The sequence below is a fragment of the Mirounga leonina genome, unplaced genomic scaffold, assembly GCF_011800145.1.
Source record: "Mirounga leonina isolate KUSES-001 unplaced genomic scaffold, KU_Mleo_1.0 Mir_170, whole genome shotgun sequence".
In the NCBI taxonomy this organism is placed as follows: domain Eukaryota; kingdom Metazoa; phylum Chordata; class Mammalia; order Carnivora; family Phocidae; genus Mirounga; species Mirounga leonina.
In genome coordinates this window covers 3,225,053-3,251,841 of record NW_023270433.1, presented here as the reverse complement: position 1 = coordinate 3,251,841, position 26,789 = coordinate 3,225,053, and the positions used below count along the sequence as shown (strand labels likewise).

Sequence of the window (26,789 nt, the reverse complement as noted above, 5' to 3'; positions counted from 1 at the left end):
CTCGTCCCAGGTGACTCAGCCCGTCACCGCCACCCCGCTCTCCAGGAGCTCAGAGTTTAGGCCAGTGGCTCCCAGCCTTGGCAGACAGACACGACCACCCCGGGAAATGCCCTGACCCCCCGGGTGGGAGAGGACAGGCCAACTCCTCCTGGCACGGGACTGGACGCTGCCCCCTCCCAGACAGTGCCGGGGAGGGGTCTGGGCTGGCCTGGAGTCCCAGGCTGACCGAAGGCGGCGGCGTGGCGGTGGTGGCAGAGATGAGCTTTATTGGCTTTCGCTTTCCTCAGGGAGCACCAGCTCCCCACAGGTCCCCATAGTGCAGCTGCGTGAGCTCACACGGAGGGGTGCTTATCTCATTTCAAGTGGATCTATGAATCTATACAGAGAATAGAGACCAGAGAAGGAAAGAGGAGCCCGGGACAGACCCGCCCGCAGAAGTGTCACCTCTCGGGGCTCGCCCCCCACCCCAGCCCACCCCCCAAGCAAATGCACGAAACAAACTCATGGGGTTCCACAAGGGAGAGGAGATCGGCTGCAAGGAAAGTTGGGGATGGATTCCAATAGCGTGTCCAAACTGAGGCAGGAGGACAAAGGAAGAAGGGGAAATAATCCAGAAAGCTAAAAATAGTTGTCTTCCCCCGAGTCTTCTCACATCCAGATGACTCCACTCTTTGGGGCTTTCGGCAAGAGGCAGGTGCTCAGGTTGCCCGTGGCTCAGGGACCCTCAAAGATCTGTCTTTTAGGAAGATGGCTTGGCTGAGGAGCTTGGTCTGTATCCCTGGCAGACAGGGGCTACCTTACCCTGGGGGCTCCACGGCGGGCCCCAAGAGGGCCGGGGGCTCTGGGGCCCTGCTGCAGAGAAGGAAATGCTTGTTGCCTCTGGCTGGGTGGGGGAGCTGCGTTCCCCATGCCTGGGGCGCTGGGTTTGGGTCATTTCCATGGGGTGGCCATTGGGTATCACTTCCCCAGCTGGAGGGAGGGAGTTGGAGGGTGGGCTCCCAGGGAGACCCTGGCCCTGCTGGGAGCTTGGTGGGGAGTGGGCTCAGTTGAGGCCCTCCATGGAGCGAGAGCAGGATCATGGGCCTTGCTCCCAGATCCTCCCGAGACACAGGGGCTGGGTGGGAGAGCTCGGGGGGTCTCTCCTGGGGACCAGAGCTTGAAGGGCCCCCGGAGGCTGAGGCCCAGTGGGTAGGAGGGCCTGTCCCAAGCCTCATGGGGAGATAGTGGGTCTTTCTGGTCCTGTTCCTGGCTCTGTCTGCCACCACACCGCAGCTTCAGAAGGGGGCGCGTATCGTGGTGTGGACACTCTTGAAGCAGGTGGTCGGCATGTGGCCTCTTCGTCCCTCTGTGCCTCCCTCTGTCGCCAAAAACCCAGGTGCGGCTGTGAATGGCGAGGGCCCGGCCGCCCCTGAAACTCATCTAGGGCATCTGCAGTGAGGCCTGCCCAAAGAGTGTCTCAGCAGCCTGGCCCTGGAAGCCAGGGGTGTGTGTGGGAGGGGGGCGTGGGGGGGGGGACAGCGGCGCCCTTTCCAGGACAGAATACTCGGTCTGCACTTGCTACCGGGCCAGTGGCATCGCCAGTCACCCCTCCTCCTTGAACAGGTGGGAAAGCGGAGGCCCAGGGAGGGGAGGGGACGGGGTCAGGTCTCGCAGCCAGGGATGGCCACGTCCCCGGGGCCGGGCCGGGGGCCACGCTCCACGGCGGCTTCACTGAAAGGCAGCCTCACCGTCAGGAGCCCGGGGTCCCCCGCCAGAGCCCTGCCTTGCCCTGCAGCCTGACACCCGGGAACCACCCCTCGCCTGCGCCTGCCTGCCTTCCAGCCCCAAGGCCCCGCAGCCCCTACCCCTGGCGGCCACGCGTGTGCTCACAGGGCCTCATCCGTGCCGTGAGCCGCGGAGCTCCCCCACGGGCCCCGTGGTGACAGGGAGGCGAGGAGGGCTGGGCCGGGCCCTGGTCCTGGCCCGGGGCCAGGCCGATGCGGCCCGGGGACCCCACCATGGTCTGGGGCCCCGTCGGGCGGGCGGGCCGCTCAGACGTCTGTGCTGATGCTACGGCTCCGGGAGAAGGCCTCCCGCATGGCCGACAGGCGGTTGGGGTTGAGCGCCTGCAGCCCCCCAAGGCTCCCGGGCGGCAGCTCCGCGTCCTCCTGGCCGATGCTCTGGTAGGCCACGCGCTCCCCGCCGTTGCGCACGCCCTCGTCCTCGGGCTCCTGCAGGAAGAAGGCGGGTGGCTCGTAGTGGGAGCAGCTGCGGCAGAGGGCGCGGGCCTGCGGGGTCTTCTGGCTGAAGGAGGTGGAGGCGGCCGGGTAGACCGCCGGCCCGTTGGTCAGCACGAGGTTGCGGCCGCAGGGCAGCGGGGGCAGGTGCGAGTGCACGGCGAAGTCAGGCTCCTCCTCGTCCTCCTCCGACTCGTCCTTCTTGCAGCAATAGTACTGCAGGCAGAGGGCTGGTGACCCCCGGCTCCCGCCCACGCCCCCCGCGCAGTGGCCACACTTCGGGGCACGCTCAGGCCGGGCCCCCTGCCGAGCGCCGCAGGGAGGAACGGGCTGGTTTCATCCCCACCGCAGCGGGAGGCAGGCACGAGGATCATCGCCATTTTGCAGGTGGGGAAACTGAGGCACAGAAGGGTCAAGCGGCCCGAAGATGGGCGCCGGGCTGTGCTGCCTCGCCCTGCACTTATGGCTTCCCCTCCCCTCAGGGAGACGTGGGGGGCCCTACGGGATGGGCGGGGTGGGGCGAGTAGCACGGCGCAGGCACCCACCCCCGCTCTCCTGCCTTATCCTCCCTGAGCCTCAGTGGCCTCCCCTTGCAGGGAGTCTGGGGAGCCCTGGGTGAGGGGAGCCAGGTGGCCACATCCTGAGCCCCCACAGCTGGGACCCAGGCCAGGGCTGTCTGCTTGCGCCTTCTGCAGGACCTGACCCTCCCCCTCTTCCTGGTCCCCAGCCCTCGCGAGCGCGGGGGTGGGGGGCTCCCTCCTCGCACCCCCCCGGCGCCCCGGGACTACCTGGAGCCGACAGTAGCACAGAACAGCGATGATGCAGAGCAGAATCACAGTCGCCAAGATGCCCCCGGTGATGACCACTGTCCCGGCTGTCATCCGCCCCCTTCTCCATCAACAGCCTGCAACACACGCCACCAGCTTCACTGCATCATTGCTTCCTCGCTGCAAAAGCAACCCCTTAGAGCTTGGAAAGTTGAGGACACTGGCTGAAAGGGGGAGACCAAACACCCCCCGGCATGCAGGCAGGAGGCAGGGGCAGGAGGAGACCCAGGCGGGCTCTGCCCCTCCCTCTCCGGGGCCTGGCTTCCACATCTGGAGGGGCTGATGCTAGTGGCATGCCCCAGCCTGGCTCCAGGGGCTCCGAGAAGATTCCATGAGCACGCACTTCAGCACTCAGCGTAGCACGCTCTCAGGGAATGGCGCCCTTCCAGCCGGCTCTCCCGAGCTCACGCATTTTTAAATTCACCCAAACACAGTCAAGCTGAACATATGGTTTTGTAACCTAACAAGATCATCCTTATTTTTCCATATCATTACATTTCCTTCCACGACATGATTTCTAGGCATATTCCATTGTATGACATAACCGACCTGTTTTCTTTAAAATTTTTAGCTGGGCTAAAATACATATAACGTGGTCTGCCATCGTAACCATGTGAAGCGTACCGTTCAGGGGCGTTAAATACGCCACACTGTTGTGTATGGAACACGCTCCGGAACTCTGTCACCTTTCAACGGCTGACAACCGACAACCAATCCTTTTTTGATATTTAGGTTGTTTACATTAAAGAGAAATATTCAAAGTGGATGTTTTTCAGTAAGCGTTCTTGTAGCTAAGTGATTGGAGTCATCCGAGCCATGGCCTACTTCAGTTCCTCTTTGCGGATAAATTCTTAGAAGTGGGCTTTCTAGGCCAAAGGACAGGCCCCTTTGTAAACTCTATATCACGGCACAAGTCACAGAAACAAAAGCAGAACGAACGTGCGTCATTAGCTACCGTCTTGCTAGCTGTTCTGTCCGCCCACCCGGGCGCCGATAAACCCGTTCCAGAATCAAAGCGCCCCGCTTAGAGCAGTAGCTGATGCCCCTTCTCACTATGGCCTGGTTCAAGTTACAAAGGTTTGACAACTGGCTTGCAAAGTTCCTGGATGGCTAGCAAGCCTCTCCTACAAGCCAGGAGTCGCTGGCTCCAGCATTCCCCGTTCCCATTTGCCATCCCTCTTTTGCAGGGACATGGCGTGGGCGGGGGGTGGGTGGGTGGTGGAATCGAGGATATGAAAGGAAATCCCAGAGCATATCAGTTTAGTGCAAAATCTGACAGATGAAGACTTAAAAAAAAAAAATACCCAGTCTGTGTTCAGCTTCCTTCCATCAGCTCCAAAATGTCTTTTTACAGTTGGTTTGTTCAAATCAGCATCCAGTTGCGTTTGGCTCTTTTGACTCTAGAACATTTCAGTTCCCTCCACTCTCCTCGCCCACTCCCTGCCCCAGGTTGTTTATCGAAGAAACTGGGTCATTTCTCTGACAGAATTTTCCATGTACTAGAGGGGGCTGGGTCTCCTTGAGTGGCACTGGACGTGGTGCCTCTATCACTGTTTTGTCTTCTAAACTGGCTTCCTATCACATCGCTTCCAGGGACTGAGACTCCGTCCTCTCGTCGTCATGTCGAGAATAACCGGTGGGGTTCAGCTGCTGTCAGCCCGGTTCCTCCAGTGGAAGGTTCCTTATTGGCCCTCCACCTAATCGATTTAGCAGCCTTTGGAGATTGTTACTTAGATCCATTACTTCATTAGGGGCTGCAGAGAGTGACATTTCAAACACTATCATCTCTCCTGCATTTCTCAACTCTGATTCTTCTCTAAAGAACTTTCCCTAATACCTACACGGTTATCCTAAAATACAGGCTGCAGGGGAAAGGCCCGGATGCTCACTTCCTTATCAATTTCCAGAATATGTCGGCTCCCCAAGAGGTGTGTGGTGGTTTCCTAGTATCACTTTGATCTCACTGATTTTTATATATTTAATGTACTTCTTGGTGTTCAGATGACCCCATTGGGACTGTGGGTTTGGAGGCCCTTCCACGTTCACTCCTGTGTCTTTTTTTTTTTTTTTCAGATTTTATTTATTTATTTGAGAGAGAGAGAATGAGAGACAGAGAGCATGAGAGGGAGGAAGGCCAGAGGGAGAAGCAGACTCCCTGCTGAGCAGGGAGCCCGATGCGGGACTCGATCCCGGGACTCCAGGATCATGACCTGAGCCGAAGGCAGTCGCTTAACCAACTGAGCCACCCAGGCGCCCACTCCTGTGTCATTTTGATAGGACCCCCCACTAATCCTTGATAATATTTGGCTTTCAGGCACAAGATGTCCCAGCTCATCTTGGCCTTGGGACCCACTGTTCCTCTGTGACAGCCTGGGTCTCTTAGTGGGAAGTGGTTGGTAGAGAACATAGTCTGAGCACTAAGGGTGCTTGCTGTTCCTGAGTTTTCATTGGTTCTATGCTTTTTCAGACACCACAGCCAGGGAATACTTTTTTTTTTTTAGGAAAAGAAAAATAAAACATGGAGTTTATATTGACTTTATTCCTTGTTTTTCCCTATTACATATAATAATTTAAAAATAACATTACCAATATTTTTACTAACACATCCACTGAATGGAACAGGATACGTACTTGTTCCTCTTTTTTGTCCTTACCCCCTGAGGGGTGGATAGTTAAAAAAAAACTGTCTCAAAGTCACTTGAGATAATTCTTAGGATGGTTTTTCCACCAACTTGATACTCAGACTCATTTATTCCAGTTAGTTCTTACTTTTTTTTTTTTTTTAATTGATTTAGTTTTGCCTTTAAATGGTAGAAAACATTTGGTTCCAAAGTCAAAAGCATAAAACCAGGTGCAGAGAGGTCTCCCTTCCCACCTCTCCCCTGCTTTGCCCCAGAGGGGACAATTTTACTTAGTTCTGGGTTTACCTCCCATTGCTTCTTTCTAAAAATATAAGCGAATATGTAGTTCCTTCCTTCTCTTACTCCAAAATGGCATTCTGTATATACTTTCTGCCCCTTCCCCATCTCCCCAGGCCATCTATCACTGCATGGACCATATGCGCCCTGGTCACACTGAACATCCCCAGGGACCCCTGCAGAGCCTGCTGCCCCATAGTGTGGGGAAGCTGAGCTTCCTCAACCAGGCTCTATGGGTGAGCATTTGCATTATTTCCTACTTTAAAAGATTACAGGAATGTGCAACAAATAGCTTTATGGTGTGCACGTTTCTGAAGTTTTTTGATAAACCTTGCCAAAAACTTGCTGGAATCTGGGCCCATTTTTCCCCTTCCAGGAATGTGTGAGAATTGACATGGGATTTTCATTCGGAGACTCAAGATCTGAGCAGTTGGTGTGTGGGGAGGGAGGGGCTGGGCCCCTGCACTCGGGCAGCAGTGTAGGAGGGGTGAGGTGAGGTGGAAGGTGTAGGGGTTTCCCTGCAGACTCTGCAGCTAGCTGGGGAGGGGGCCAGGCTGGGCAGGAAGGCCAGCACCCCGTCTACAGATGGCGGGGAGCACGACCATGTACCGACATGGAGAGTCTTTCCAGGCAACACTGTGCCTCAGCGGCAAGGCTGGGGTGGGAACCCAGACTCTGGACAGACAGACAGACAGACAGAAAGGCAGATCTGGACAGACCCAAAGTGATGAGACAACGAGACGCAGACTCACAGACAGCTCCAAATTCAGACAGAGGTGCAGACAGGGCCCAAGTCAGGAAGACACAGTGCAGGCCACACAGACAAGGCAGGAGCCCCGGGGACCCCCACATTCCTGGGCACCCTGCCAGGCAGCTCCCACCCGCCTTGGCCCCCGGGGCGGCTGAGGCCAGCTGGCCTGCTGGCCCTGCCAAGGGTGCAGGCCGACCTGGGGCCAGATCCAGGGAGCTGGGTGTGCAGGCGAGGCGGCTGGCGGGGGGATGCTGGGCAGGGGCCAGGCCTGCTGTCCAGATGCATTTTACGCTTTTTGCTGAGGTGAGACCAAGCACAGCCGACAGCTGCTGGCCCGACTCCCCTGCTCCCTGCCCTCCTGTGGGGCTCCCAGGATGCCACAGCCCACCTCAGCCTTACCCTGAAGTGGCCATAAGGCGGCAGGGGAATGGACCCCAGGCAGCCCTCCCTAGGGTCCATGGTGCCATGGGAGGGCAGAGCCAGCATTGGGACCCTGACTTTGTAGACGAGGAGTCAGGTCCAGAGAAGAGCAGGCCCATTTCTGGCGACCCAGCCAAACCCCAGCGCCCCGTCAGGGTGGGCTGATCCGGGAACACCATTCTGGCAAATAGGGCCCATTGCAGCCTGAAGCCATAGAGGCCCCACGGCCCACCACCTGGAATCCAGGGCCTCCCAGGCCCAGAGGGCATCGGCCTCCCCCCCATCCTGCCCAGCGCTTGTCAGGCGGGACCCCCCTCTTCGGGAGACCCCGCAGGTGTGGTGGTTCCCACGTTTGAAGATGAGCAAACCAAGGTTGGCAGAGGTCCCAGCACTAGTAGTTTTGGGGTCAGGGTGGAGGTCAGACCTGCCATATCATCACATCTTGGAACTGAGCTGAGCCCCTGTTGCCCCCAACCATGCAAAGCCCCGCAGCCTCTGGGTTTCAGGGCGTTGGCCGGCCCCTGGTCTCCTCTCCAAGCCTGGCCCTCGACAGCGCGTGTGGATCCCGGCTGCCAGCCCTCTGGCCGTCGCTTGCCGGGGTCGGGGTGGACGTGTGCCCCAGGCTGAGCCAGTCCTCCCCTCTCTCCTAAGAGATGGGCCTGGGACCCAGCCCTGACCAGTCCCTGCTGATCACCTGATGTAAGGCAGAGACACAGGTGCTTCCAGCCACGTGTGCGACGGCCCGAGGAGCTGGTCCTGGGCGGGGGCGGGGGTGTGCAGGGCGGAGAGTGGAAGGACGCCGGTGCCCAGAGAGAGCCGAGCTGCGGTCCTGACTGGAGGAAGTGCGTGTCCTTCCCCGTATCCGCAGACAGACTCATTCTATGACTGTGTCACCTTGCCTGCGTTTCTGCTCTTTATACCCCAAAAGGTAATTATGCTCCTACTTTGTCAGTGAGGGAACTTACTCAGCTCGCAAGAAGTCAAGAGAGGTCATGCAGGGATTAAGCTCTGCTGGGCAGTTCAGCGATCCCAGCACCCAGCACCCAGCAGACCCCCTAGAGCCAGCCTGCTTCTCCCTCCGGCTAGTTGCAAGCACGGGGCTGGCTCCGTGCCTCAGTTCTCTCCTGGGTGCTGTGACGAGGACATCAAGGATCCCACTGGCCGGCCGGCGTACTGTGCTGATTGCTCTTGTTAATACACGTGTCCCTCCCTGGCTCTACCGCCTCTGGCAGGCCTGGGAGGACGTTGGAGGGTGGCCGTGGTGGCCACAGGGCCCCTCTCCCGCGTCTGAGATCCAGGAGGCCCCTTGCTCGGCCCGGCTCTCAGGGCCCCTCCAGCGGCCGGCAGCCTGGTGGCGTGATGGGAAGGGTGCCGGCGCAGGCCAGGCGCCCAGGGCTGTCAGCAGCCACGGCTCCGACACCCCGGCCGCGTCCAGCTGGAGCGTCTCAGCCTCGCTCTGCAGATACACGCATGCCGAGGGGCAGCAACGCCCGCGGCGGGCGCCAGTCCCGGGGCCAGGCCCGGCCAGCAGACGCGCACATGGCTGGCAGCGCCGCTGGCGCCCCGGCCTGACATCAGTCCACAGTTAACTCCAAACACCCCCTCCGAGGGACATGGCCTCCCTCGGCCCCGCCCTCCTGCCACCCCTCTGCCCTGGCCCTGCCCACCCCCAGGATCCCTGCCCTCTGCCCTCCCAGGGCCTACACTACCATCAGGGCCCAGAGCATGCTGCATTTTCCTCCAGGAAGCCTTCTTGAACTTCTCCATCCTAGAAATGCCAGTGCTGGGATGGACAGAGAGGCTGAGGCCAGTGTGAGCAGTGGGTGTGGCTCGTCCATGACCTCACAGTGAGTTCGCGGAGGAAGAGCAGCCAGACGCCTGCTTCTCCGACCCTCACACCTGCCATCCTTGCTGGACCGTCGCCTTTCAGACCTCCTTCCCGTGCCTGGGGACTGCCCGGCCGGACACCATGGTGATGAGCCCGAGGGGCCCTCGTCCTGCCCAAGATGGGGGGCAGGTGAGGAAAGTCCTGCCATACACTTGCTGGTCACCCTGGGTCAGAGGCCTCTCCCTGGGCCTCAGTTTCCTTATTCCGTAATATGGGTATGGCAGGGTTTAGACACCCATTCCGGCAGCTCCGGACGTGAAACATCTAGGTTTGTATCTTTAACCAGCCCAGCCTACCAAGGGCTGGGGTGATAGAGATGCAGGAAAGAGTTTGAGGATCACAGAGGTAAAACAGCGCCAGCCACAGGTCCAGGCCGTAAATCAAGATGGCATCCCCCAGGGTGGGCCGAGCGGATTGCTTCGGACACGCTGGGTGCATGCTTCCCTGGGAGCCTGGAAGAAACTGGGCTGGCCCAGTGGCCCCTGGACACTTGTGTCCCGAGCATGGCTATGCTGAGTGCCCAAGAGACCAACGGAGGGCTTTGGGGGGCAGGGCTGGAGACAGGTGGCCTGCCCTGGGGGGACCCCAGGATGCTCCCTGGAAGGAGGGACTGGCTGGGCTGGCGGAGGAAGGGGATGGCCATGGGAGGAGGGACAGCAAAGCAAAGGTTGGGAGGCGGAGAGGTGCTGGCAGACGCAGTGACAGCCTGGTGGAGGTTCCTCCTGGGCTCTCCCTAAAGTCTTCACTGCCCTGCCAGCCAAGACGGTTTGGCGGGGATCGTGCTGAATTGTTAATCTGCCCCCTGGGACCATAAACGGTTTTAAAGCTTTATAAACGGCTTTGCTTCCCTGTCCCCACCCTCGGTTTTTACAGGGACAGGCTGTGAGATGGGGCCCGTCTATGCACCCCCACCCCCACCCCTAGGGTCTGTGGGGAGGGGGCCGGGTAGCCAGTCTCCCCGGCGGGCAGGCAGGCGGGCGCACTGCTTTATGAGCTCGGGTTGTCTCCGAGCAGGAAGACCAAACGGGGTGGTGTCGGGGGCGGGGAGCAGGAAACACCTGGCAGCAGAGCCAGACGCCAGCCTCCACCTGCCTCCCCCCCCACGGAGCCCCCTCCCCATAACCACCTTCCTCTGGCAGAAGACCCCCGCGCAGCTGCCATCTGGACCACACGTCCCACACCGAGTTTCAGACTCCTGTTTTCCTCTGTTCCTCTTGCGCGATCCCCCCCGCCCCAGCCCCAAGCCTTGCAAGGCGCAGGGCACACAGCAACGCCCATGAGGCTTCTGTCCGCCGCGTTCACCTGAGAGGCCTGGTGCTCCTTTAGGAGCCAAGGAGAAGCCGAGCCCGGCATCCTTGCGCCCCGGCCGGGCCTCTGGCTCTTCTCGACCAGTGACTTCCAAACCCACCAGGCACCAGAACGTGGGGGAGCCTGGGACACACACGCGGATGCCCAGGCTTCTCTGGGTCTACAAGGGGGGCCTTGGAATCTGCTTGTGTAACAAGCACCACTGGCTTCCAGATGGGGAAACCGAGGCTAGGGGAGCCTGGCGGAGGGTCCTGCCTACCCCCCGCAGGCCTTTCCCCAACCTGCTGTCTCGTCAAGGGCTTATGGAGAGCCAGCCCGCCTTTTCCTCCACAAACACATCTGTCTGGTTACAAAAGCACTCCTGCTACCTGGAAGCCCAGGGGCCCCGTGGTCCGCGAGTGAGAGTGGCCGCGGAGTTCCTGTCTAGACCTCCTCCACATTTGTTCCTAATTTCACGCTCCGCGGGCTCCCAGATTCCTGGGTTTGGTAATAAATAGACAGGGAAGTGCTCAGCAGCCCTGTGGCTGGTCTCAGGATATTCTCCAGAGCCTGGCTGGGCTGGGCTGGGCCAGGCTGGCGGCGCAGGGCCTGGAGGGGCGGTTCCCAGCAGTCCCTGGAGATCTCCTCTCCAAGCTCCCCGAACTGCAGGCCCACCTGATGCAGGGCCCAGCGAGCCAGGCCTGTGCCCACCACCAGGTGGAGGCCAGAGAATGGCCGGGCTGGGGGGGGAACGGGGCCTGGTGCTGCCAGGCACAGCTGGGAGCTGGTGTTCAGGAAGCCGAGGATGCCCTGGGCTGGCCTGCTGCACGCTATGGGCTCCTTCAGGGACTGCCAGGAAGAGCACAAGGTGCTGGCCATTTCTGGGGTTCACAGACTTCCAGAAGTTCTCCCCAGACCCCCGCTGAAGAGCCCCCCCGCTGGGGTCAGCGCTGGGGGAGCAGGGCCTTGCCTGGGGTTCCCGGCTCTGTTCCCACTACCCAGCCCAGTGAGCACAGTAGGTGCTCAATGCTCAGAGGAACTGTGATGAGTGAGTGTGGGGGACTGGGAGCTCTCGAAGAATCAACGGGAACTTCCAGGATGGACCCGGGCAGAGCCAGGAGCCTTAATAAGAACGGCCGTGCGCCTAGCAGGATGGTTCATCCAGCTTCTTTTTCCCCTCGACTCCCCCCTGGGTGGCCCCCCTACCCGCTCTCCCCAGGCCACGTGGGAAGCAAGGAGCAGATGCATCTCTTTGCAAGATGACCCCACCCACATAGTCCGGGGGTAAACCGAGGCTGGAAAAATGAAGCAACCCACCGAGCAAGCAGGGACCTCTGGTCTTGGTGTCCCTTCCGGGCCTACTGTGGATGTGGCTGAGGCGGCAAAGGCGAAGCCATGCACCGTGCGGAGAGGACTCAGCGCAGACCCCAGGCCCTGGGTGGCTGGGGCGCCTGGGCCACGGCCGGGAAACTGAAGGAAGCTGCTCTGCCAGCCCCACCAGGACTGGCCAGGCAGCTCAGCCTCCCTGCTGCCTGGGAAATAGGGCACCCCCAACTGGGTGGCCTTCCTGCCCCCTCTGGCACCGTCCCCAGGCGGTCGCTGTCCCCTTCCTCAGGAACCTTCGGGAAGGCCCTCCTGGCCTCTGTCACAGAGCCCCGCCAAAGCCACCCACGTCCTCCTGGTCCTTTGGGGGCAGCGGGCAGCACCCAATCATGCCCGTGGAAGGGCCGGCCTGTGGGGCCCTTTTAGAGGCAGGCTACCACGCTGTTCCTTGCCCTCCGAGCCTGCTCCAAAATTAATTCAAGTCTGAGCTGTCACTGTTGCAGTCGGTCCCAGAGGCCCCGCCTCAGCACTTTGTCCTGCTTGTCCAGAGGAGCGGACACTCGGTGTGCAGGGAGACGTGGGGTGAGGTAAGGCTGGCTCCCCCGGCTCTGTGGCGACCAGGCTTGGTGGTGTGTCAGACAGGTGGCCGGGCCCCCCAGAGAAGGGAGTCCTGCCCAGAGTCACCCTGGATGTGTGCCACAAAACCAGGGCTGGGCACTGGCCAGCGACCCTGAACCCGATCCTTGGGCCCCGAGGTGGGGGTGGGGGTGGGGGTGGGAAGAGGAGGCAAGGCGCCCATTGTCTGATGTTGAGCTCAGCAGTGTCTGGCCCTGGGGCCCCAGCCGCCCCCGGACCTCTCCTGTCTGACCTCCCGTGGTCTGAAGGACGTATGTGTGTCTGTAGACGCTCACAGTTCATGCCCAAGTGCCTCCAACACCGCGGAGAGGCTGCCTGGGGTTCCCCCCAACCCTCCTGCCCATGTTGCCCTGCTGGGGTTCCTCAACCTGTCTGGACAAGTCACTACCTCCCTCACATACCCCGGGGAGCTCCCCAGTACCTCACATTAGTAAGAAGCACATTATCTTGTCCTGAGCACCCTTTGTGCCAGGCGGGGCGTGACACCCTTCACCAACATCTTTAATCCCTGGACAGTCTGAGCAGATTTATCATCACCCCATTTCACAGACAAGGAAACAGAGCCAGAGAAGTGCACAGGGGGTCACGTGGTTTGGGGTGGGGGAGCAGGGTTGAACTTTGGTGTGCCACCCCAAAGCTGGTGTCTGGTCTTTTCCCTCCTCCTGGCTGCCCCCCAAGGCTTGCCTAAAAGTGGGAGGGACGGGACAGGGGTGCATTCTCCTCCTTGCCCCGTCCGACTACAAGCCCCATGAAGGCAAGAGCCCGGTTTGCCACGTTTCCTATGCCCTTCTGTCACTAGGGGTCAGCACAGCACAAGGACACAGTGAGGGCTCCGAAATAGGGGGGATTGGAATGGGGTTGGGTCCAGTTGGCGAGCCCCCACTGAACAGGCCCTGAGCTTGGGGAGGAAGGGGGTGGGGTCTCGCCACTGTGGCCCTCACTTCCTGGACCTGCCTGCCCCCCCGAGTCTCCTGGGCAGGTCGGGAGGGTGAGCACCAGCTCAGCTGCAGTCGGGCTGCCTTTTTCTCTCCCTTAAGAGTAACAATGGGTAGAAGCTGGGTTTGCAAAACCCTTTCTGCTGCTTGCCTTAAATTTCTTTTTCTGTTTTCAGCTTCCTCTTCCGAGAACTGAGTGCTGCTCCTGGGCCCAGGTCAGAGGTTGGAGGTGCACTGGACGGAGCGCGGTCGGAGCTTCCGTTCATTAAACACACACCACGTCCCAGCCCTGACCTGAAGGCTCTACTCTTGATATGTCACTTAACCCTCATGGACACTCTCCGCCCAGGCCCCCTGAGCGTCCCCATGTGAAGACAGGGACACAGGCACAGAGAGCACGGTGCGTCCGGGTCTGGACACAAGGAGGAAGCACAGCCAGGATCTGACTCCAGGCCTTTGCCCATCCCTACGGCTCGGCACCTCGAGTTTGATGAAACCCTAATGACCCTCTTCCGTGGGCCTGGCCCATCTTCTGCATCGTGAGCTGCCTCCTTGACTGCGAGCTCAGTCAGGCGTCACCTTGATGCACGGGCCCTGGCAAACCGCAAGAGCTCCATATACGCCTGTGGAATGAGTCACCAGCCAAGGCGGTGCCCTTGGGAGCTGAACGCCGGGGGAGGCAAAAGCGGAGGGGAGACTTTGGGGCCGTAGATGAATTTCGGGAGGGGGAGACTGAGGAGACCCTGAGCACATCTGCTTCTGGTCCTTGCTCTGGCCTTGTGCCCCGGGGAAGGCCCGTGGCTCCGAGAGCGCTCCTGGAGGGCGCTGACGCCTGACTCCTGGTGCTGTGGGGGGGATGCACGCATTGCCCCATTCGAGCCTCATCATCATCCTTGGGGTTCATAGATGAGAAAACTGGGGGTCATGGAGATGATGTCACCTGCCCAAGGGTGCACAGCTGGCAAGAGGCAGAACCGGGGGCCGGGAGAGGACATGGGGGCCTTTTTCAGAAAGGCCGGCTGCCTCTGGCATCTCACGGGATTGGGCAAGCACCTCGTCAGTCACTGGCAGCCAGCTGGGTCCCACTCCCAGGGCCTGGGGAGGGGCCGGGGGCACTGGGCCCTCTGTCCCCTGCAGGGATGGTGACTGCTCGTGAGCAGTTCAGGGCAGAGGGTCGGTGCAGTGATCAGGCAGGCTTCCAGGAGGAGGCAAGGTGGGGGGGCAGGTTGTGGCGGGGGGTGGCTCCCGATCACAGAGAGCCCAGCTCTTGTAGAACAGAAAACCAACCTCTCTGCCCCCAGGGCCTCCCTCTGCCCTCCTCGGCCACCAACCTGGCCGCCCTGCAGACAATCAGCTCCTGAGGCTGCTCTGGGCCTGTGACTTCTTCACTCAGAACATCCCCAGCTGGTGAAACCAGAATCCAGGTCCCACCCTGAACCCTGCTCAGGAACAGTGGGAACCTGTGCTTTAACGAGGCCCCCGGGGGAGCGACAGGCTGGCCCCAGGCTGCACATCAGGACCACCTGGGCAGCTCATCGCCCAGCCCTGCCCCAGGCCAAATATGTGAGGGTCCCAGGGGCGGGCCCAGGAGCCAGGCCTTCTGGGTTGGGACTGCAGACACCTGTGGATGTCCTATACTGCCTGCCATGCAAGGGGCACCCCCCCGGGACCTGGGCTGCACTGGGGGCGCCCCTCCCTGGGGGGCCCAGGAGGTGCTGGGCCCTGATGCAGGCTTCACCGCGTGGCCCTCACTGGTCCAGGAGCTTCTGGGATCTAATAGCACTCACTGTCCATACTATGTCCTTGGCATTTATAGTTTATGAACAGTTCAACAGCAAATATTCATTAAGTTTCTATGGCATCCTGGTTTCTGCTCTGGGTCCCCCCACCTTTGAAACAGCAAGTGCAAAGGCCCGGAGGCAGGCAGAGCAAGGTGGGCTCCAGGAGCTGGTGCATAAGAGCAGTAGAAGGAAAGGGCACAGGGCGGGATGTGGGCGGTCCCGCAGGGTCTGTCTGCTCCTGAACAGCCTTCACGGAGCTCTGGTGCTCACTTTTCTGCCTGCTGCAGTTTGGTGCCCTTTCCTTCCCGAAATGCTTTCTAGATCATTCAACCTCACCTTGGGATGTGCACCAAGTCTACCTGAGGTCAGAGAGAGAACCACTGTAAAGGATTCTAGAGAACACTACTCAATGCTCACACAGGTCCAGTTCCTGCTCCCAGCTCTCAGAGGAGAGGTTCATAACCCAGAAGGGCCGGACTGAGTGTTGCTCTGGTCCCGCCCAATGAAGCCTAAAAGCTAGAGCTGAAACAATCAAACTGTTTCCAAATAACAGCCGCACCCCAGAACAAAGCTGGCAGAGCGGCATACGGTGAAATCCGCCACGTCTGGCATCCAGTGGAAAGTTACCTGGCATGCAGGGAAGCCCACAGTACGATCCATAACGAGGAGAAAAGTCAATCCCTCGGAACTAACCCAGAAATGACACAGGTGATAGGCTTAGGAGGCCAGGACATTAAAATAGTTCCGACAACTGTCACCGCCGTGGTCCGAATGCGGGAGGGGAGACTGGGCGCGTCAAGTAGAAACACAGACGACGTTAGAAAGAACCAAACCAAATTTCTAGAGATTAAAAAAAAAAAAAAAAAAGGCTCCAGTTCCGATGACAAATACACCGGATGGGATTAATGTTAGATTAGATGCCGTGGAAGAAGTGGTTTGGAGACGCGGGGAGAAACCGCCAAAATGAACCTGCACAGAGACAAACCCTGAGTGAGGGAGCAGGGCTTCGGGAGGTGCGGGGGCGCCCAGAGCCCATGGGACCGGCGCCCCCACAGGGAGGCCCACGCGGACAGAGGTCCAGTGAGAAGAAACACTGGCTGAAACTTAGATCCGAAACACTCCACACACAAGAAACACCAGGAGCACGGAGGAACCGTCCTGAGCAAATTGTCTAGAACGAGCAATGACATGAAAATCGAAGGAAGAGACAAAGGCCCACGAGCAACAAAGTGGGAGAGCCACGCGCGGACTTTGCGGTGAGAGCGGTGGGAACCAGGAGACAGTGGGCGGCAGGTGTAAAGTAGGGAAAACACCCCAACCTAGAATCTTCTGTCCAGCAAAGATCTTTCTGAAATTAAGATGAAATAAAGAGTAGCATGAGTACCATATCTTCTTCTTGACTCCCCAGTCCTGGAGGGCAGGGCCCACAGTCCGGCTCCAGGCCAGGGCACGCCCTCCGGATCTATTGCTGGAAGATTCTTATCTTCTCATTGGGTCTGGGTCTCCAGTGGCCCAACCCGAGCACAGGTTGGGGAGTCCTGGGGGAAAGACTCTGTTCATAGGGGACTGGGAATCTGGCTTGTTTTGGGGGAAGCCCAGGTGGAGGGAGCAGCGGCCCTTCAGGGGCTCTCCCCACTGGGGACCCCAACGTCCTGGACCCAGGCCCTGCAGAGTGAGCGTAGGAGGTGCGAGGCATGTTCTATAGGACAACCCTGTGCCTTTATTCACCTCCCCTCTCCTCACAGGAGTGTAAAAGCAGAAGAGAAATCTGCATAAGGTTTTTGAAAACAATAAACCAAACACACACATATGCGTTCTAGCGGTTCACACGGTTACCGCAGTTTCCATGGGCGCCGTGGTAAGCTGCATGAACTTAGGGAAGGAGGTGGGCTCTCCTTAACCCAACAGGCCAGGGCACTTGGACCTGGCTGCTGGACTGGAGGGAGGGAAGGAGGGAGCGAGGGAGGGAGCGAGCGGGAACTGTCAGCTCTCTCCCCACGCTCCCCAGGACGGATTCGGCAGCTACCCAGAACACCACCTGTGTCTGGACAGCTCCCTGCTGTTTAAGATGAATTTTCAGCATCTACCCCAAGAGCAGCCCCATGAGTTAGGAAGACAGGAGTCCTCATCCTTATTCACAGGTGGGGTCACCCCGGGGAGGGGGTCGGTGGAGTGCGGCCGCACCTGTCCAACTCCCAGGCTTCCTCCTGTGTCCCCACCTCAGGCGACCCCGCGCACGCTGACTGCCCTGGCACCGCTGCCTCAGCCAGGACAGCTCGGGGCCCATGGGGGGCCGGGGCCAGCCTTGCCCTGCTGCAATCAGGCAGTGCCACCTGTCATCCCGGTGCTGTGTGCCTCCATGTGTGGGTGTATACCGCTAACCTTAAAAATAGGAGAGCCGGTTATTTTACTAGCAAAATGGGTCTATTCAGAATATATATATACATATATGGAATTGCAATTCGGGACTTACCTATGGCTTTGCCGTCACTTGCCTGTCTTGAATTGCAATTCTCTGCTGTCCCTGAATAAATACATGCGTGTGTGTGTGTGTGTGTGTATGCGTGTGTGTGTGGAACAACAGATGAGCCCAGGCAAAGGTGAGTCGAGCGACCTGGTGGTCCCAGAGGGACTGGCTGGACGGTGCAGCAGCTGGGGGCGGGCTGGGGGCGGCACCATCCCTGTCTGGGCATTCCCCTGGGAGTTCAGATGCCCTCCAGGGGACCTGGCACCTACCAGGGAGATCCCTGGATCCCTGTCTTTGCCTGAGGTCAGTGCAGATCATTTAAGGCAGGCCCCCCCTTCTGCGCTGGGGCTCCAGGCAGGGTCTCATGTGGGGTGGGGAGCCAGAGGGCGGCGGACAGCCAGAGGACGACTGGAGCCTGGGAGGAGAGGTCAGGCGAGGCGGTGGAATGATGGACTCACAGAAACTGAGAGCCACGCGGCTCAGAGAATCAGTACATCTGAATAATGATGCTTGGAATCTAAGAGTCCCCCACTTTCCCCCTTAGATTTGGACGTTACCTGGTTTAATCACCTGCTCAATGAACCCTGATGGAGATTTCCGTCTGGAAATCGCAGTTCATCCAAGACGGTCAGCCTGAGTGTTTGGATACACACCCTCAGGGAAGGGAGGAGGGCAGCGTCACCTCTGGCTTCTGGCCACTTTCCAGGCTTTTCGCTCTTCCCTGGGGGTCACCTCAAGTCATCTCCAAGTACAAGGCACGAGGGCCCCCAGGAGGCCCCACCTGCCCACGCACCTGCCGTCCTGGGGGCAGAGGCCTCCAAGGGAAGCTGCCAACCCTCTGCCCAGCACCCCCACCCCCAATTTCTTCGTTCATCTGACGCAGTTCCCGGCGCTCGACTGCCCGCCAGGCGGGCCCCGGGCACGGACCACAGACCCGCCTCGGCCCCCTCCACGAGGCTCTGCTGTTGCAGCTAATTCAGTGGCTCCGTTAGAAACTTCTGGGGGCAACTCTGCCCCCCCCCCAGCAGTCTTTGGTGGCCCGGGCTTCAGCAAAGACCCTGCCTGAAGCAACTTGTTTTACATCAACTTCCCTTTGTAAGAAAACTGGGCTCAGCCATTTTCAGTGAGTGTAGGCGTGTTGTTGAAAGAGTGCGTCTTGCAGATTAAGTGATTTTTTTTTTTTTTTGAACCAGCAGTTGTTGTCAATGAAGAATGGCAGCATTAACCCCGGGGGCCTGGCCGGGGGCTGAGGCCTGACTGAGGGAGACCCGCCAGCCCCAGGCCTGCCCCCACCATGACATTCCTGCAGCTGGAAAACGCCAGGCGCTGCCCCGAGCAGACCCCGCTGACCCCCGAACAGCTTCGCAGCCGGCCATGCTCTTGCCACACTGGCTTACTTCCGTTTCTGGAACACTCTGAGCCCCTTCCTCCCCGAGGAGGTTCTGAGTGTTCGGAGGGAAGCTTCTGGTGGGAAAAGAGATGTCCTTTGTGACTCTAAATGTGGGGGGGGTCTCGGTCCAGGGAGAGGCCAGGCAGAAGCTGCTCCAGCCCCTGGCAGACGAGGTTGGGCCGCAGAACGGCCCAAAAAGCTTCCAGCCGTCCGACAAATATCTACCAAGTGCTCCTATCTCTGTGCCAGGCACCGTGCCAGGTGCTCGGTTCATGGGTGAACAGCATCAACAGGTGCCCTCCTCCAGAGGCTCCCCGGCCCGTGTGCAGAGGGAGACCAGTTGGGAAGATGCACAGAGCCAGTGTCACATGCGGTCCGAGGGTGTGTGTCATGGGGCTGACCTCCAGCGAGGTGCCGTGGGGTCAGGGATGCAATCCTGAAGTACACCGTGGACGCCGAGACCCTCACGAGCCAGGAGAGCTCGTCCAGGAAGAGAGGGGAGTAGGCAGGAGGACCCCCAGGGAGGAAGGTTCTGGGCGTGTTCCAGAGTGGGAAGTGAGCCGACATGCAGGAGCACAGTGGGGCAGACAGGCCAGTGAGGAGGCTGGGGGGTTAGCAGGGTCTGTGGCATGCAGGGCCCTCTGGGCTGCAGTGGGGGTCTGGGCTCTGCCCTCAGCTGGGATGGGATGGAAGCAGGGTACTGACCCTCAGCTGCACACGCCGATGGGGAACCTGAGATCCACCATGGGTGTCATGCAACAGGACCTGCCACCCACCGTGCTCAGAGACCCCAGAATCTAGCCCCAGGCTCCCTCTGTCACGCTCCTACCGGGTGACGAAGAATCCTCACCACCACCCTGCAGGAGGGATACAACCATCCCGTTTCTACAGACCAGGAAACCAGGGTGCAGAGTGACTCAACAGTGCATCTCAGCTCACCAGCTGGGAGGAGCCTGCGATGGGGGTTGGGCTGAGCTGTGGAGTCCTAACCCTTGTGCCTTTTTCGAGCATCCCACAGGTTCTGCAGCCATGCCGGACCCCTACCCACCTGCTCCCAGGCCTCCCTCTTGCCCCCGGGTCTCGTGTTCAACGGTGGGGTAATTCCAGAGAGAAGAGGGTGTGCAGGGAAAAACAAGACAGCCAGTGGTAATCAAAATCTACCACAAAAGTGATTATGTAAGACGCTGCGTCGTAAACCAAAAATTTTCTTTTTGAAATAGAAATCTGTTCGGTAATTAGAGGAAACTCTCATGTGGGAAGTTCCATGAAGGTAAAATTAAAGTTGACTATATTTTTAATTTTGTAAATGGGTTCCCACTGAGCCAGGAGCCTTCTGTATAATGAATGTTTTAACCAAACAAACTCTAAACACAGGTAAATACCAGAAGCTCGCAATTTGACAATGTTACAAAGAAGTTGCTGTTTTTCTGCGAAGACTTTTTCACTGTCCCCCTTCGAACCAAAATTGGATCATCATATCCCGGAGTTAGCCCTCTCAAAGACATTGCTGGTTTTGCAATGTTTCCAGGGGAGACCCTGATAGCAACAGACACGCGGGTCCTGGCCCTAACTGTGGGTCCTTCCCTAAGCCAGCGGGGTCTGCTGGGCTCTGGGAGCAGTGAGGAGGGGGGATGCCCTGCAGAGAAAGGGCGTCTGGACTCGGTGCTTGCCTTGGAATCTGAAAAATGAGCATCTTTGCTTTAGGAAGGTTCCCGAAGGTAATGAGTAAGTGCATTTGCCAACAGCAAATGGGAGAATTGGGAAAACAGGGAGTAAATGTGACATTCAGACACTGCGAGGCAAGCGCCCCCCCCCCCCCCAAGTGTCAGGGACACACTAATGATGCTTCCCAGCCTCCTCCTACACCCTGGGACACACACTCCTGTGCTCTGAGCAGCCCCTGTTCCTGCTCCCAGCAGTCTGGCAAAATAACCCGAGCCAACGCTAGGGGGACGCACGGGCAGGAAGCACAAAGCCAAAGCTGGCTGGCGCTCTGGAGTTGAGGCAGGGCCATGGGGCAGGGGTGGGGGCTCTGCTGCGGGTCCCTCACTTGTCTGTAGCAAAGCCCCATCAGCACCGGGATGGTGGGGAGCCCTTTCGAGGCTGGGCAGAGAGACCAGAGGATGAAAGGGGGTGATGCACGGGAAAGCCAACTTCAATCACAACAGATTTGAGGCTCAAAGCCGATGAGACCACCAGGAAGTGGCCAACCGGGTCCCCCCACCCTCACGGGGAGTGGACTGCTGGAGAAAGTCAGGGTATCTTCCGTGAGTCACTGATTATCAGCCCAAGTCAACAGACAGGTGTTCTGCATCCCAGTGATGGCAGAAATACCCCATCTCCCCAGCACGCCTGCTCCTCCCCACTCCATACTCCTCCTTGAGGGCTTAGTTCAAATTCCGCCTCCAGGAAGCCCTCCCTGACTGCTCTTTCTGGCCCATGGGGTATCTTCCTCTGAATCTGGGATGCCTGCTGCCGCACACCCATGTTACAATCCATCGAGAGCTGCCCCGTGCCCTGCTGTCTCATTCTATTCACAAGTGGGCACCCCCCTGAGGCCCCTTCTGCCACGAGATCCTTTCCTGTTGGGATCACACCAGTGAACAAGTCAATAACACTATCCAGCACAAACAAAAACCCAGGATGACCTACACCCCGGCTTAGTAATGTGGGGCCAGGTGAACGAATGAGAAGATGGGTGCTGACTCGGGGAGAGGATCCAGATCTGCTGCTAAAAGGGCAAGGCAGGAACACACGCAGATAAGCCCCCAGAAGATGCCCGGGTGGCCGGCACGCAAACGACTGGCAGGTGCCGAGCGCTGGGGGGGGGGGGGTCACAGGGGGGACGCCCGCGGCTTTTACTTCATGAAAAACAAACAAATGGAGGGTTTGATTTTTCTTTTAGAGCCAGCATCAATGTATTTTATTTAAAAATCCCTTTAGTGCATTAAAATGTAATACAGATCAGCTGAAAACGTAAGTGGCTTGGAGGAGACAGTTACCTGCTGTAGCTTTCTGCAGGTGGAGTCGGTTTTCCGTTTTGGTGAACAGCATGTTTTCTAGAACAGTGTGTCTCAAACCTCACTGAGCACAGGAATTACCCGGGGAGCCTGTTAAAGCAGAAGGTCTGGAGGGGGTCTGAGAATCTGCGCTCCCAGCAAGTCCCCGGGGACGCTGATGCTGCTTTGCAGACCACACCGGGGTAGCACGGCTCCAATGTAAGCTCCTCTGGGATGCGCAACTAAGTACAGCAAATGACGACAAACAACAGCAACCATAAGAGGGAGGACTGTTCTCCAAGGACCCAGGCCAGCAGAGGGCCCCACTGGCCGGGGCCAGCCTGGGAGTGCCCCGAAGGGCCACCTCTGCCGTTGCTGTTGCTTTGCAGAAACTGTGGATCCGGTCGGGAAGAACCCAGACTCAGGCGGTAGCCAGGGAGCCAGGGTGGCCCCGAGGCTGGGCAGCCCTGAGGCCACTCTGCGGCTGAGCCAGGAAACAAGCACCCATGGGGGCTGCCCTGGGGGTGGACCAGGCCTGGAAGAGAGGCTTCTGCTAGCGCGCAGCATGCCTGGACTGCCCTCCCCAGTCAGCCAGCTGAGTCGTAATCCGGCACATCCTATGAGGTAGATGTTAATATTATCACCAAAGAACCCAAGGCCCAGAGAGGCTAAGTCACTTCACCAGGGACACACAGCTTGGGCAGAAACATGGCTCTGGTCAGCCCCATTGGCCAATGCTCTCATCCACTTGCCACTCTACCAACCTGTCCTCGTGGCGGGGGAATGTGGCAGATGAGGCTGCAGCCCCGGGAGCCTGGCCGGCCTCCACGTGGGCCTCGCGTCTGGCCCAGCCTCCTCCCACCTCCGCCACCTGGGAAAGCTGACCACAGGGGTATAGTGACTGGCCAGGCGCGGCCAGGGCCCGTTCCCATGGAAAGCGCCCAAGGTGGGCGGGGACCACGCGCAGAGGACAGGCAGTACCATTGAGCACAGGTGGTGATGGGCACTTCTGACACTGTGCTGATGTTGCTGGGACAGAAAGTCCCCCTGGGGGCCCCTGGGGCTGCGTCCTCACCGCGTGCGCTGGCCCATCCTGCATGTCCGGCCACGCCCCGGTCTCTGGCCCGGCCCCATGCAGAGGAGTGCCCTAGGACCGCTATTTGCTCCATCCCAGGCCCCTCCCACCACCCAACGCGCGTCCCGGTGCCCCCGCCTCGGTTGGATGGTGTTGCTGCCCACTTCTTACTCTCCTGGTCCAGGCCTCCATGGTTTCCCTTCTGACTGGAGGCAGTGACCTCCTCCAGAGCCTTCCTGCCTCCAGCCTCACTCTCTCCAAGCAATCTTTCACATTGCAGCCCAAGAACATTCTCTAGAGGCCGGATCTGGCCGTGTCCCTCCCAGGCTCACGATGCCTGTCATTTCTGTGGACCCCTGGAGAAACCCAGCCCTGGAGCAGGGCTTACAAGCCTTGCCTGATCTAACCTCCCGCCTTGCTCCCCCACTCCAGAGGCCCCAGGACTCTCACCAGGATCGTCTGTTTCATCCTGCAAGGCCCCCAAGGAAGTAGGGGCCACAGTCCCCATTTCACAGCCCAGCACGTCCCACAGCCAGGAAGCAGCAACACCAGACTCAGAAACCAACCTCAGTGTGAGTTTGGGGCTCTTACTGCAGCCCACCCTCCCCCTGGGACAAGGTGGCCAGTGCCCCTAGAATTCCTCCTGCAGCCCCTACCATCCTTAGACAGCCTCCAGCCGGGGCGGGGGGCTGGGCCAAGCCCCAGGGGAGGGCTCCCCAGCTTGAGCCTGTTTAGGGAGGGGACCTCATTCCCAAGGGAACAAAGAGCTTTGAAAAGAGAAACCAGCGCACCCGCGCCCAGGAAACTCTCCGCTCAGCGGTGGAAGGAGAGGGGCTGGCAAACGCTGAAGAGGCTGGGCTTGTCAAATCCCCTTTGGAGCAAATCCAAAGGGATCGAGACACTGCAAGGAAAACCAGGGCCAGGAGGAGAGCAAAGCAAGGCTGAGAAGCCCCCAGTCGCCCTGGCCTCCGTGGAGCAGACTGTGGGAAGAGACTCGGGGCATCCAGCGCCTCGGGCAGGCCCAGTTTCTCAGGGGCCGCCGTATGCTGGCAGGGAAGCCAGAAGCACCCTCAGTTCTGCGCACGAGGAGGCTGAGCGATTTGCCCGAGGTAGCCCAGAATCCACAACCTGCCTCTTACTGATGGATAGACACAGGCTCGCTACTTTGGAGACAGTGGTGGGGCCGGGAGCTCCCAGGGGCCAGGACAGGGGCCCTGCTGCCACTGTGCCTTGCCTCCTGCCCGGAGTCAGAAGCAATTTACAGAGACGTAGTAACTCTCCCGCAGCGCCGCCTGCTCCCTCACCCCTCCTGAGCACTGTAATTATTCCTCACTGGATCTCCCTGCCTCCACTCTGTAGAGCAGACCCAGGGGCCTCCCTGCAGGAGTGGGGCCCTGCTGTGTAGCCTCCAGGCCGGCCGGGCCATATCAGTCACCCAGCACCAGCATCAGCAGTCAGCGATTTAGAGCCGGCCCCCAAACATGCAAGCCTGGGGTGATCATTTGAGTGGGGGCCTTGGGCTCAGGTTTGCCCGGAGATTTCAGAACCCCTCTGTCCTCCCTCAATACTGCAGCTCCTCCCAGGCTTAACCGCTCAGTTCGAGGCTTGGGTGAACAGAGTGGTAATGGCCCATCGGGGGCATAACATGAGCCACTCCATCATTTCACAGTTGAGAGACTGAGGTCTAGAGAGGGAGAGTGACTTGTCCAAGGTCACCTAGAAGGGTGGACAGAACTGGGCAGATCAGTCTTGGCTCCTCCAGCTGTGCCCACCCTCCCCCCGCCCCCAAGTGTCCTTACTCATGTTTGATGATTGTGCTGGTGTAAGCAATGCATGTCTGGGAGCTCGAAGCCTCAGAGGCTGGGACAGGCTCTGTGGTGGACGCCCTCCCCTCTCCCCTGGAGAGGCCAGGCTGAGAAGCTGTGACACTTCTGTAGGCCAGGCTCTCAGCAGAGAGTGCCAGTGAGCTCCAGAAAGAACAGCCGATGCTCCCCAGAGCTCCCCAGGCACTCTTCCCCACACACCCTTTGGGCACCGAGGCTGGGAGAGCCTGCGGGTCCTTCCCAGACTCCCAAACCGTTCAGGAGGCCAATTCCCAGACTTTCAAGTGAATCCAGACCAGTGAGCCCCGCTGGACACTCAGGTGGCAGGGAAATCAGAAGTCAGGAGGAACCAGGGTACAAGGATCACCCTGTTTTTTTCACCCTGTCATGCAGGTTGCCCAATGGCCACTGCCAAATGAAAAATTGAACAAAACCCCACATTGCCTGAGCCCCAGCCTCAGGAGCAAGATGAATTTGTCACAAGTTCCCAGCACCCGAGCTCCTGAGGAAGCTTGCAGTCAGAGCACAAAGGACTAAAGTCAACCCCTCCCCTGGGCCCAGGAAGTGCTTGAGCCACCTGCTTAGGGAAGAAGAACTCTGGTCACCTAGGCTATATCCTGTGCCACTGGCAGAGGGGGATGGATGTGTCCTAGCAAGTGGAAACTTTCTGGGGTTGGAAGTTCCCATGGCGTCTGGAAACGCCCCCTCCCCCCCAAGAGCCTGTCCTGGCATGAGCTGAGGGGAATGCTGGGGGAAGGCTGACAGGTTGTCTCCTCTGGCTCTCCTGAGCTCCAGCTTCCCGAGGAATGTGGAAACAGGGCATGCAGGGGCTAAGACCTCTGGGACACTCCCTGATCCTCGAGAAGGGTCAGCGAACTTGACTTTTGAGATTTTTGTCACTGAGTCATGGGGGCTGCCATGAGATGCACCCTGGCAGGACCATTAGTGTCCATGTGGTCCTTGGCTTTGGGAGTGCCGGACACTGGGTGGGAGGAAGTGGCTGAACCAGGAGGGTGGACAGGAAATCTCTCTTGGATCTTTGGTGTTTGGAGAGTCTTTTTATTCCTCGCTAGGACAACTCAAATGCCAGTCTGGTACTCCTCTCCCCCATTTAAGCTGAGATTTCAGACAAAGGTGAGGGTGAGGCCAGTGGCAATGACAGACAATGGGGTGTTTGAGGTCAGGTCTACCACTTACTGGCTGTGTGACCTTTGACAAGTGATCAAACTTCCCTGAGCCTCAGTTTCCCCATTTGTCAAATAGGACCAATGTCCCTTTCTCATGGGTGTTGGGTGAACTGAATGAATGATTACTCGCAGGCAAGGTGCCCAGCAGGTGTCTGGTAGAAGGCAAGCCTCAGTAAATGAAAGGTCTTAGCTCCTGGCACCAGAGAGAATGGAGGCCAGGCTCCCCTCGGAAACTTTCTCTCCCCGATTTCCTTCATGCCCAGGCCAAGACAGAGCCCAGGTGTCCCTTGGCACAGTGGGTCGCCCGCCTCCCTCAGGCCCTTGCTGCCCACCTGAGTCCCCATTCGCAGTCCACAGCCTCCTCCCCAGGGGCGCACTTCCAGGGAAGATCAAGATGGGACAAGTGGTGTGGCGGGGCTGCTGTGTGGGGCAGGGACTCGGCTCCAGGCGGCCGGGCAGGCTGCAGTGGGTGCTCCAGCCGAGGTGGACACCGAGCCGGGGCTTCCCTGCCTGCGTCCTTGGCGTCCTCGGCCCCCATGCCCCGCGACCGCTCAGCCCCGCTCGGCCCTTACCTTGAACCATGGGAACGGCGCTGCCCCGGCCGGCCGAGGACTTGGGCGCACGTGACGGGGCGGTCCGGCGTCCGTCCCGGGCAGGGCGCAGTTACCGGCGGCCGCTCCTGCCCAGGCCACGGGCTGCGGCGCCTGCTGGGGCCGGGCGGGCAAGGCTGGCGCTGGGGAGGCCCGGAGGCCCGCGGGAGGCGACTGCGTGCCGGGGCGGGAGCCCCTTGCTAGCTCCGGCTGCGGCCGCGGCTCGGGACGCGCAGTCTGGCTCCCTGCGAGCGGCACGCGCGGCTCCAGCCCAGT

The 26,789-nt window shown here is 59.4% G+C and overlaps 1 protein-coding gene across 1 annotated transcript; it reads right to left on the bottom strand.

Moving 5' to 3' along the window:
- Nucleotides 1-1,935: 1,935 nt before the first annotated feature.
- FAM163B (family with sequence similarity 163 member B) lies at nt 1,936-26,707 on the bottom strand. Its single transcript, XM_035016642.1, has 3 exons — nt 26,496-26,707; nt 3,005-3,120; nt 1,936-2,432 (listed from the first exon to the last, which is right to left on the bottom strand). The coding sequence occupies exons 2-3, from the start codon at nt 3,095-3,097 to the stop codon at nt 2,031-2,033; spliced, it is 495 nt and encodes a 164-aa protein (XP_034872533.1). The 5' UTR covers nt 3,098-3,120; nt 26,496-26,707; the 3' UTR covers nt 1,936-2,030.
- Nucleotides 26,708-26,789: the final 82 nt, after the last annotated feature.

What these genes read in the sequence shown, in the direction of transcription:
- FAM163B (XM_035016642.1), bottom strand. Translation starts at nt 3,097, where the DNA reads ATGACAGCCGGGACAGTGGTCATCACCGGGGGCATCTTGGCGACTGTG. An exon ending in TGTGCTACTGTCGGCTCCAG is followed by an intron (nt 2,433 to 3,004) that starts GTAGTCCCGGGG and finishes CTCTGCCTGCAG; the next exon opens with TACTATTGCTGCAAGAAGGA.